Below are 12,128 nucleotides of genomic sequence, written 5' to 3' on the forward strand. Positions count from 1 at the left end.
AAAACCATCCCTAAACCTGAACCCACAGAACCCAAAACCCACGGATATCTACACCAAACCCGATCCGTTGCCATCCTTATTCTCTCGTAAAAATAGGTTTGTTATACCGGTGGGTCCGTGGGTGAGTAATTTTTGGTGCAGGCCTTTCAGAAACGGGCTCAAAATTAGCTTACAAGATCACATTTCGGCCCATCTTGCATAGTGGGCCAGAAGAATATCCCCATTCGGGCGGTCAGGGGCGCACGGCACTACTTCCACATGCCTATCCTCCTCTTCCGGCGAGTCACCGCCGACGGCTAGCCATGTCCGCCTCCGCCGAGCCCACCTCTCCGCCTCAACCGACGGCGCAGGTCCGCGGGAGCCTCATCCCGGCGCTTCCAGACGACTTGGCCGTCCACTGCATCGCGCTCCTGCCGCGCGCCGCGCACCCATCCCTGGCCCTCGTCTCCCGCGCGTTCCACACCCTCATGTGCCGCCACCCGGAGCCCCTCCTCGCCGCGCGCCGCGCCCTCCGCCGCTTCGAGCCCCACATCCTCCTCTCCCTCCGTCCACCCTCCTCCGCGTCCCCTCTCTTCTTCCTCCTGCTCCCGAACCCCGGGTGGCCCCCTCTTCCGCTTCCCTCCCCTCCGATCCCCGTCTCGTCCTCGGCGTCCGCCGCCACCGACGGGAACCGGCTCTTCCTCGTCGGCGGATCCGTGTCCGCGGTCCCCGCTGCGTCCGTGCAGATACTGGATCCCCGGGCCAGATCCTGGTCCGTCGGCCCGCGCCTGTCCTCTACTCGGGAGTTCGCCGCGGCCGTCGCGCACTCCGGCGTGCTGTTCGTCGCCGGCGGCTGCGTCCCCTCGTCCCCCTTCTGGGCCGAGGCTCTCGACCTCTCCACCCCGCACGCCAAGTGGAGAGCTGTCGCCAGCCCGGCCCACCTCCGCGAGAAGTGGATGCACGGCTGCGCGTCGCTCGCCGGGAAGGTCCTTGCGGTGGCGGACCGTGGCGGCTTGGCCTACGATCCTAAGGCGCCACCTGCGGAGGCGTGGGCGCCGGTGTCGTCGGTGCTTGACATGGGATGGAAGGGCCGAGCTGCGGTGGTTGAAGGAATCCTCTACTCTTACGACTACCTGGGGCAGGTCAAGGGCTATGATCCAGACACTGATTCGTGGAGCACAGTGGAGGGGTTGGAGAGGGAGCTACCGAAGTTCTTGTGCGGCGCCACACTTGCCAATGTTGGAGGATTGCTCTACTTGGTTTGGGAAGGGAAGTGGAAAGGGAAAGGAAAAGGAAAAGGCAATGGGGAAGTGAGGAGCATGGTGGTGATCGAATGGGCAAGCATTCGGATTACAAGGGTTGATGAGGGACGGCTAAGAGGAAAGGTGGTCTCTAGGGACACTACTCTGTTCCTGGATGTGCCAAGAGGTTCAACGATCACACATTGCATCGCATTGGAGTTGTGATGCAGTAGATGCAGATGTAAGGCAGGTAAAATGCATGCTTTTGAGAGGTATAATATGGTTTTTCTCCTTGCTATAAGCTCCTTTGATCGAGTTTTATGCTTGCTTGATTGGGTTGAACAAATTAACTAACTGGTAATTGTCATTTTTTACTTGTTTGCAGTTGCAGATATCACCGTGGTGGTGTCACCAGTGATTAATGCTTCTACTAGAGGTACGAACTATTCCTGTTCTTATATGGATCAGATTATAGGCTCAGTAGGTTGCTAAAGGATAAGTTGCTGTGTTAAATCTATATATTGGATATGATATTTATGTTTGGAACTAAGCTATAGTTATTCAGTTTGGATTTGAATGACTGGATCGCAGCCATTGATGAACGACTTGTGTTCCTCTCTCTAGACCAGCATTGTTTATACTATTATTTTGTCCACTTTGTTTTATGCTTTAAGTTCATGTTGAATCTTAACTTCTGTTGAAGGGCGGGCCTGGTGCAAGCGGTAGAGTCTTACCGCCTGTGACCGGAAGGTCCCGGGTTTGAGTCGCGGTCTCCTCGCATTGCACAGGCGAGGGTAAGGCTTGCCACTAACACCCTTCCTCAGACCCCGCACAGAGCGGGAGCTCTCTGCACTGGGTACGCCCTTTTTTGAATCTTAACTTCTGTTGTTTCGTGAATTTACTAGTGTTCTTTTTCATAATCAGGGATTTTATAAAGTTGATCCAGATAGATGGGAATGGGCTGATGAAGGTTTTGTTAAGGGGCAAAAACATCTTCTGAAGACCATCAAGAGAAAGAAGAAATCATCTCAGGATGCACATAGTGATCTGCAGCCAACCCCTGGCAAAACTGCACCTGGCACTGAGAATATTGAGATAGGAAAATATGGAGGCCTTGAGAAGGAGGTTGAGACACTTATAAGACTTAAGAGGGACAAGGCCCTTCTAATGCAGGACTGTCAGATGGAAGCACAACAGAACTGCAAAAGTCCTCAATATGGTACGTACTAATTGACGTATGCCATTACCTCATTCAGTTCTCTTTTTTACACAAAGCATGCATATGTAATTTTACTCTGCTGTTGAATTTCTGTGCCTAGTTGCCTGTCTCTGAAGGCAAAGGGAAAACTATGCATCTGATGTCCACTAGTACTGATCGGGTTGATGTCAGTCATACTAGGAATTTGCAAAAACAGAAGAATTTCTGGGTCATATTTCTGTTGATGTTTGGTCACTTGCTAGGGTGTGCGGGTTTTCATTCCATTTTATTTTGGTAGAAACAGTGCACAGAAGCAGATAAATGATGCTATTTCGCCAAACGAAAGCATTAAGCAGTCACAGTTCCTTTCACAGCTAGTAGGCCAGTTCAGGATTAGTCTCATCAGACACAAAACATTAGTAAAGGAGCATGTTCTGTTTTGGTTTACCATATATACGTTTATACTCCCTCCGTTTGAAAGTGTAAGGCGTTGTTTTGCCATTTATCTTCGTCAGGAACATATTCCTTTCTTTGACACTCAGTAAATAAGCTTACCTTATTGTATAAAAACTGAAAAGAGGATAAGTGATTGAGCATTTCTTGTCAGTATGTAACTACATATAAAATATGAGAACTGCCTTAAAATTAGTGCAATTAGTTGAAGCATAAAGTACCAAGTTATTTGCATTCATTTTATTCACTTCTCTTTATGCTTCATAGCCTCTTTATCATCAGCTGCAACTTGCAACTAGCAATGTGGGTCCTGTTACTGATGTGGTTTCAGTTTCTGCAGATTTGTGATGAACGTTATCCTGAGACTGGCCAGGTTAGCCACCATTGGGAACCTGAAGACCATCGGGATTGCTCAGAATTCAGTATATTAATTAATACTCAAAAATACAGTAACACATGTTGGCTATACGGGATTTTGCTTTCCTTGTTAGCTCGTTTAAGGCAGTAGGGCAGGGTTTTTGTTTCTGTCCTAGGTCTGATTGTCCTAGCTACACCCCATAACACAAGGTAACATTAATCATGTTGTATTGGATAACATGGAGCAATTTTGAACATTTGCGTACGAATCATATTTGAGTGAAAATGGTCTACTGAATCTAGCACTGATGATTTGACTCTCTGGAGTCTGGAGACACTGGTATTTGAGTTTTCCTTTGATTTCAACAAGCACCTGGAGCCTGACACCGCACGGTGGTGTGGCTGGGCTACGCTAGCATATGGCAAGAGGCCCTGTTCGCGAGGCCTAAAAGCGGATGTGGAGGCCCGTTTGGATTTTCCTTTGATTTCAACGGCAAGACTCCCGGTTTGTCACCAACTCACCATATATAGTCGATGATGATATTGGGGCTCTGGAGAATCAGCCAGCTCTTGCACTTTTGAACGTTTTTAAGGGACATTTTGGTGGAGGGGCCGATGGCACAGATATCTCGTCTTATGTTTCTTTTTTGAGATGACACAAGTATTTATCGCTTTTGATCCCATGAACTATACAAAGATCGCTAGTGGTATCAAGCTCCTCAACTTAGGATCAAACCCACAAGTGCCCCCCCCCCCCCCCCCCCCCCCACCCCCATCTCTACTCTCTACTATAATGGACCAATCCAAATTATTTTAGGTCCACCCAAGATTACGTCCCCCGCTGAGAGAGTCCAACCATTGTGCACCAATAAAATTACACCTAGAATTTCAACATCATTAAAATCTATGACTCATAATTCTCCCTCACATGCCCCAAACTCAATCAAACGGCCAGTGTTATCTGGATCATTCCTAGGCTTCAACGTTGCTGCTGCTCACCCTCGGCGGCGAGTGAGCGCGGCCGCGCCCCTACGGCTTCTGGACCTTCGACGGCTTCAACTCGCCAGGCCACCTGCCGTCAGGACCCCTTCGACGACCTCATCACCCGCCACTCCGGCTCGTCGCCGTCTTCTGAACACCTGTGCCGGTACGCTCCTGCTTCTGCTGGATAGATTTCGATGCTGCCTGTCACCGTAGGAATTTGGTCAAATTGATTGCGGAATGAGGATAGGGTGTCAATTGCTGGGATGATAGGATGGATTCCTACAGGGAGCGTTTGGTGACAATAGCTTGAATCCTTTGCTGGGAGTTGCATTTAGACGAATTGTGTGTTGGTTCTATCTAGGGTTTTATTTATCTTGCTGTTGGTCGTTGGTCGAGAGCTCTGCTGATTTTGATCCAGCCGATGAGCTCGGGGATGCGTCCGGTGATGGGCTCGGCGGCGAGGAGGTCGTCTACACCGGAACATTGGCACCCTACGCGGCAGGCGCCGGCGCCGGCCACGGCCAGCGGCGCAACGCACTGGAGGAGGAGCAGGGAGAGACGAGGAGGGCAACTGCAGCAAGAAGAGATGGCGGCAGCGGCAACTCGTCGGCATCGGTGGCCACGAGAGAAGAGGTACAGGTGCCTGCGCTGCGTGCTTTACTTACCTACCGTGCCATGGTGTTTCTCTAAATAATGCTGAATACACAGCGACTCGCTGAACTTTTTTTCCAAGAAGACTGAAGTTTCATTTACCACTATCGAAATCGGATCGTCGGATAGGGCAAGGAAGGTATCAACGGTGACAACACACAGGAGCCGTTCTGTCTCAGCAGCAAGGTACTAGAGCCTCATGCTTCAAAACACCTTACGATTGTTCAGGTATGATATGCTGATATGGTTAAAGGAGATAATGATCTACCTTATCCTTTATTAGTAATCCCACTAATTCTTCTTTATAAAAAAATAGTTATTCAAAGATGTGCCTGGATATATCTATAGCATTGTGTGCTACTTGATGTTTTTTGGATTGGACAGGGAGAGAAACACACTATATATCGAGGCATGGATTAAGTTAATCTTGTTGTATTCAACAATATAAGTTTGATCATTTTGGATTAATAAATAGTATAATGACCCTGTAAGTTTTTATCGCTCTTTTTTCTGTGAATCTTCAATCGATTTTGTTACATACCATGTTTGGTTGTTAGTTTGCATCACCTAAAATGACACCATGGCGTTAACACGGGCAATATACTATGCTATGTGGTGGGGAACGTTTTGTAAATGTTGAGTTCAGACTACTCCTTTTGTTAACTTGAACAGGATGTGAACTGTTCAAAAGTGAAGATTCCTCAAGAAAATGTAGAGAATAGTTCCCACAAGTAACTGAAACAACTCCTAAGGACAGATCTCCCAAGAAGCCTTATAAGGTTTGTTCCTCTGAGAAGATAACATGGTCTTTCTATTTTAATTCCTTTATAACACCACATTCTTGTAGTTTTTGAACATATGGGTTCAAACGGAGTACTTGGAGCTTGATTTGAGGATACCAAATCCAGCTGTCAAAACAGATATCGAGAAGCTCATAGATGATTTCATATTTATTTGTTTCCTAACCGGAAATGACTGTAAACATGACGCGGTTAGTAGCGCCTATTTCAGTAAATATTTCACATATGTGCAAAGTTTGACATGCCATTGCAGATAAGATTGGGATAGGCGGGGTGGAAATCTCGATTCTACAAGAAAAGTTTGGTGTGGAAAAATCTAATGAAGTTGGGAAGTTGAAGAATGACATGGTTAAAATTTTCATGTTTCTCTGTGCAAATAGAATTGTATGATCTATGATGTATGCTATATTTCTTTTAAATGTAATGTATGGCATCTTGTTTTTTGTGAAATATCAAAAAGGGAAAAACTATTTGTGCATTTGCTTTGACTAATTGAACTTGCAAAATTTAGGGAAATAAACTATCTGCGCATTTGTAATGGCTTGTGCTAAATTAGATATAGCAAAGTAGCATATATCTTATTGATACCTATGATAAACTGATGCAGATTTATTATTTGCATTTTAGTCTCATACTCAAAATTTGTTCTCACTGCTGATAGTTGTGATGTTACGATGGATTTGTGGTCACACAAGAATGGACTGAGTTCGGAACAATGATATACGTGATCGTCTAGGGGTAGCACCAATTGAAGAAAAGCTTGTCCAACATCGGTTGAGATGGTTTGGCCATATCCAAAGGAGACCTCCAGAGGCACCAGTGTATTGTGGAGTTCTAAGCCAAGCTAATAAAATGAGGAGAGGTAGAGGAAGACCAAAATTGATATGGGGGAGAAAATAAAAAGAGATTTGAAAGCTTGTGATATACCTAGAGATCTATGTTTGAATAGGAGTGTTTGGAAAGCAGCTATTGAAGTGCCTGAACCGTGACTTGGGACTCTTGGTGGGTTTCACCTCTAGCCTATCCCAACTTGTTTGGGACTGAAAGGCTACGTTGTTGATCATCGTTTTAAATCGCGAGCTATCAATTTTAGCGTGAGGCTGTCCTGGGCGCTATTGGCGCTATAGCGGCAGCTAAATGCAGTAGCGTCAACTGACTGCTCACGCTATAGCGCCGCTATTTGCACGCTATAGCGCGCTATTTGTTTACAATTCCAGAAAACATAAAAATCTGTCAATCACTCAATCCTCAATCACTCAATGTCTCAATTTGATAACTCATAACTCATAAGTCATAAGTGATAACTGATAACATCCACCATAATAATCATAAGAGCAAAGTAGCAGATAGCCAAACAGGCAACATAACCACATGAGGTTCATACATGCAAAGCCAAACAATCATAAAGGGATTAAACTTTAAAGTTTAAATGCATAAAGCCATAAACTCATGAAGTACACACTTTGCATTCCACATCCACAGCACAGGCAGAGCAATGATCTTGATCATTCAACCTCAAAATCAGAACTATCATCAGAAGTCATATCATTGTCATCTTCTCCATCAGAAGATGAAGCAGATAACTCCTCATCCTCAATAGTAGGGATCAACTATTATTTTCAGGGATCAACCTCTTTTTTTTGTAATGACCGGGCGGGACTGTTCAATTTGGCAATTTTGGGACATCCAGCAATAGCGGCTGGTTAGCGGCGCTATGGCGCTAAACGCACTTAGCGGCGCTTTAGCGCGCAATAGCGGCAATAGCGCGCATAGCACAAAAATGAGCAATTGCGTCGCGCCAGTTCCTGTGGGCCGCTATAGCGCCGCTATAGCGTCGAAATAGCGCGCTATTTTTTCGTGGTTGTTGATGTATCGATGTTTGCTGATAGTTGTTAAGAGTCAAATCCATCCTGCCTGGCTGAGGATTGTGAACTTTAAAAAGTGGACGGAAAGACGGTGTTCATTTTTGTAAAGGATTAGGCAGCTAAATTTGTTTATGAATTTGTGTTTCTTTCATCAATTAATTTATTTTTTCTAGACGTCACCGTAGTGTTAGCACGGACAATATACTAGTATACTAGTCAGCTACCTGTAGAGTTAGCAAGCAAGAGGGTTGGGTATTATTATTACATATGACGCACAATGCCTATAAGACGTGCGGATGTGCACATAGTCGGGCGCAAGAGGGTTGTGTATATTACATAAAAAATTGACGATTGAACAAGAGCGACGAACAAGCTACCCATCCCGCGAGCCTTTGTTATCTCAATTCAGAATTCCTCCTCGTCTCGAATTGATGACATGAGTTGTTGCACTGTAGAGGCCACCTTTTTTAAAACCCTATCATTTCTATCTCCAGACAACTAGGGAAAATTGCGTATCAAACCCCTTGCTGATATTCACCATTCAGTGCGATCGCACAGGAAAGAACCACCAGTCTTGTCGAGAGGTGCCAGCTGGGTGGTTGAGCCATTGAGATGTTTTTTTCCCCGAAAGAGCCGTTGAGGGCAATTGGCTCCAAGGAGCGAGCAAACTAGCGCACCATACCTCCTGTATGTATGTATGCGAGTTCTTTCATCGCCGAGGAAGTTGGCATTTCGCTCGTAGTCCGTGACGATGCCTCTGATAAACCTACTCTCGGAAATGTGCAAAGATGAAGTTCGGCTGAAAATATATCTGGGGTCGGCGGCGGATCCCCCGTCCCCCGTCAGTCCTACAGCCATCCAAGCCACCCACCACCACTCCACCGATGATGCCTCACAGTCGCTGCCGGAGATGTCCCGTCGGCTTCGCCCCGAGCCGCCACGCGCCGTCAACGTTGTTCTGCGGGAGCGCCCAGGCTTGTCAATGCAGGAGCTTCTCCTCTGCGACTTCTTCTCCACCGCTACTCCCTCGCTCCTTGGTGTCCCTGCACGCCGGCCAGGTAATCTCTGGCTTACGCCGCCCTCCTCTTCCTTTCCGATAAACCTGCGTCCTGTTTGTTTGGACTTGTTAGGCTTATAAGCCGTACTTTTTCAGTCAACGAACATTATTTTTCTCTCATACCAAATCAGCCAACAGTGCTTTCAGTCATGGCTTATCAGTCAAACAAGCCCAAACGAACAGGGCGCTGAACCCTAAACAAGTTTCAAACACTCTCTCCTTCCACCTTACGGCTCCCCCAGTGATCCTGAGAGCTCGGCCTGTTCGGCCCTACCTGTTCCGTGTCTATGTCGCGTCCACGAACACTGCCTCCTCCATCTCCCTGCTTGGCAAGCTCCGGCTAGGGACGATGGAGCTCCAAATCCATGTCGATGAGGCAGCCACTGTTGTGGCCGCTGACCGGTTGACCGAGAACGAATTCAATGCCCAACCCCCTCCCGTCCGGCCTCTTCACGGAGACGCGGCGATGGGACGCCCCGTTAATGCCAACGCCCGGTTCAAACCCTCGACAAGACGGCCATATCTGTTAAAGCTATCCATGTCGGATTCTCCTTCTCTCCCCCTCTACTACCCCTCCCGGATTTTGCCACGTCGAGCGGCGTTACTGGGAGCACGCAGCATGCAATTTACCTTGCCAGCGGCCGCGTTGAGGCCGTGCCTATGGGTGCATTCTAGCCTGGCGGGCGGATGACCTACCGTGACATTATTTAGCCTGTTCGGCTGGGGCTGAAACGATCATATACGATCGTTGATTATTACTGCTGGTTGGTTTGGCGTGAGAGAAAAATATTGTTCTGGCTGAAAATTTACGATCGTTTACGACCAAGCGAACATGCTGATTAACTTTAGCCGTTGCTTTGCCTAATAAGCAAACCAAGCCTTCCGGTTGCCCACTCATGCGTGTTTCCGTTGTCTCAGCTCCGACCACTTCGTCAACGCTTGCCGCGATCCCGTTAGTTTTCGTCGTTGCGGTGGTTGCGGCCACGTGGCTCGGAGCTGCAGGTCGCCGTGGTGGACCCCTAGGACTGCCACCCCTTGCCGCACAACCCCATGGTGCCCCTTCCACCTCCCCCGACCAATCCAACTCCGCCCCGCCCCCATCGACGTCCGTGCCACCTCCATCACCCATCGTCATCCCTCCCACCAACCACCCTGCCTTTCAACCGCTCCTCCTTGCCGCCTCGTCCAGCAGCAACCCACACGACTCCGATCTCCACCCTAACACCACAGCTCCCATCCCTACCGCCACCACCAAAGACACTACAAACGCCACTGCCACCGCCACACCCATCACCACGGCGACCCCTCTTGGTGGTCCTCCAGCCTTTGACCTGGCCCACCCCGCTCCCCGCTTCGGCCCTGAAAAGGCCCCCGGCCTACAACCTTCCGAGGTCGTTCGGTGGTTGTTGGCGGTCCTTAACGATCAAATCTGACCGCCAATTAAGACACAAAAAGAGAAGAAATTGGCAATCTTAAACACATATGCATTTACTATTGACCTAGTTCCACATATATTTGGAGAATATTATTTTGTAGGTCACAAACACAAGTACATGGAAGAATTCACTGAAAGGCGCTTTCTGACACTGATTCACGCAAAGGAACAAGGGAAACGCCCATCAACTCAACTCAACAGGGGCAACACACCATGGAGGAGTGATCCACGTCCAGCCCATAGCTCATCGCGCGAAGGCGGTGGCGAGACGGCATGGTCAAGGGGCGGTCAACCCCCTGCTGGCACGCCTCAGCCACCCCTTCGACAGGCGGTGGCATGGCTCCATGCTGAGGCGGTGGGAGCCAGTCCTCGCGCCAAGAATAGCTTCCAACACCGCCTTGAGCTTTGTATAAATAGAGGGGTACCTCCCTCTACAAGACAACACACAAAGAGCAAGAGCACTCCACCCTTGAGCTTCATTCCAAGGGCTTAGGCCCTAGATAGCTAGTAGAGTTAGTCGGGAGAGATGTGAGGGAGAATATGGGGAAGAGCCGAACTTGTCGGTGTCTCCCCGAGTTTGTACCTCGACGAACATCAATGCCTCAACGAAGCTTTTCGCTAAGTGAGTGTTCATGATTCCTTTGGTATAAAGTCTATTGATTAGTTTATTTTTATCCTTACTTGTTTACGGGATCGTCATTCGCCCTTGCGGCGAATGCTCTAGTAGAAGGGCTCTGATAAAGACGGATAACCTTTGTTAACGCACTAGAGTAGTAATCGATAGCGTAGATGTGGTGTCTAGGCTAGAGGCTACCTTCGTTTGCCTCGTACTCTACGGTTGAGGGGTAGGCGGTAGGTGGTGACAGCCATGTTCGTCCCTCGTAATCCCCACGTCCGGGTACGACGTAGAGCTACAGGCCGACAATGCTTGGCAGACCAGGTGTTAAGCGGTGACCGAAGTGAGCAAGTAGAAGTAGAGCTTATTTGTCTTTAGACCTTATTACCCTAGGAATACTTCTCTACCCTTTTTAATTCTACCCTTATGTTGTGCTTGGACGAATTAGCTATAAGAATACCTCCGTTCTCTGTGGAAAATACGATACACTGAATACTTTTAGGTGAAGTGCTACAACGGTATTTCCGTGCGCTTACATATCATTTCTCTTTACCTTAAGAAATACCGTGTGGCCCGCTTCCTGGGTTTTGACACCTTCTACTATGGTGCCATCCTCCCGTACCCCCTCGCGCCGCTGCCACACCTCCCAATCATCCTCCCCTCCTCGCCGTTCACTGACGGAGTGGTGATGCCGGGGCTGCCACTCAGGTCCACCCCGGCTCTTGCCCTGCCGTGGTACACGGACTCCTCTCCACCTGCGCCACCTCCTTCACTGGCTATCCCCCGCTGCTGTCGCGCAATGCTCCGCGCCATGGTCGACGCTCGAGGATTCGCCCCCGTCTAGGGCAAGCTCTAGGCTGGCTACGCAGGATGCCGGCGCTTTCGCCGACATGATTGCTAAGGCGGTGTCTAGGAATGCCCTTCGTGAGAGTCTAGCCTCTTGCTCCGCGGAGCTCAAGAAGCAGGTCACCACACGTAGCATCCTCAAGAAGAAGAAGCCACACGCGACGCTGGATCTCACTTGCCTCGCCTCGGCTGCGGGTCTCGTCTGCGCCGACAAGCGTGCTATCGCGCGCGGTGGCTGCTACCACTGGCAAGTTCGTGTGATGGATCGTCTGGCAGCTTCCGCGCCGACGCTGCCGGTCTGTATCCGTGTCTGTCTTAGCGTTCATGTCTACCGTCGTGTTCGTGGTCACCATGTTCGTGGCTCCGCCACTAGCGACCACCCGTATCTTAGGCTTATGTTGTTCTCTGAGCCCATGACCGCCGTGTTGCCAATTCTTGTAATGCTGACCACCGGCCTTATCTACCGTTGTATCCTGTCGTCACTATGAATCGAAGATGTCGTAATTTCGTTATCCTCTCCTAGAATGTCCATGGTCTTGGTCAGGCCGATAAGTGCGACGTCGTGTGCGATAACGTTGCTAGGAACCACACCCAGATCGCGTGTCTTTAGGAAACCAAGCTCATGGACCTGGATGCTCGCGCCGTT

The 12,128-nt window shown here is 48.8% G+C and overlaps 1 protein-coding gene across 3 annotated transcripts; it reads left to right on the forward strand.

The window, feature by feature from the left end:
• Positions 1 to 248: 248 nt before the first annotated feature.
• On the forward strand, positions 249 to 3,505 carry LOC136547457 (F-box/kelch-repeat protein SKIP6-like). Of its 3 annotated transcripts, none has more exons than XM_066539406.1 (4): positions 249 to 1,492; positions 1,606 to 1,656; positions 2,145 to 2,439; positions 3,203 to 3,505. In XM_066539406.1, the coding sequence occupies exon 1, from the start codon at positions 303 to 305 to the stop codon at positions 1,443 to 1,445; it is 1,143 nt and encodes a 380-aa protein (XP_066395503.1). In that variant the 5' UTR covers positions 249 to 302; the 3' UTR covers positions 1,446 to 1,492; positions 1,606 to 1,656; positions 2,145 to 2,439; positions 3,203 to 3,505. The 3 variants fall into 3 exon arrangements, with proteins under 3 accessions (XP_066395503.1, XP_066395504.1, XP_066395502.1); XM_066539407.1 differs by having other exon boundaries at positions 249 to 1,470; positions 3,212 to 3,505; XM_066539405.1 differs by having other exon boundaries at positions 3,212 to 3,504.
• Positions 3,506 to 12,128: the final 8,623 nt, after the last annotated feature.

This window comes from Miscanthus floridulus, chromosome 3 (assembly GCF_019320115.1).
Source record: "Miscanthus floridulus cultivar M001 chromosome 3, ASM1932011v1, whole genome shotgun sequence".
Classification (NCBI taxonomy): domain Eukaryota; kingdom Viridiplantae; phylum Streptophyta; class Magnoliopsida; order Poales; family Poaceae; genus Miscanthus; species Miscanthus floridulus.

Bases quoted from the DNA above. Each gene is read 5' to 3' on its own strand.
- LOC136547457 (XM_066539406.1), top strand. From the start codon at position 303: ATGTCCGCCTCCGCCGAGCCCACCTCTCCGCCTCAACCGACGGCGCAG.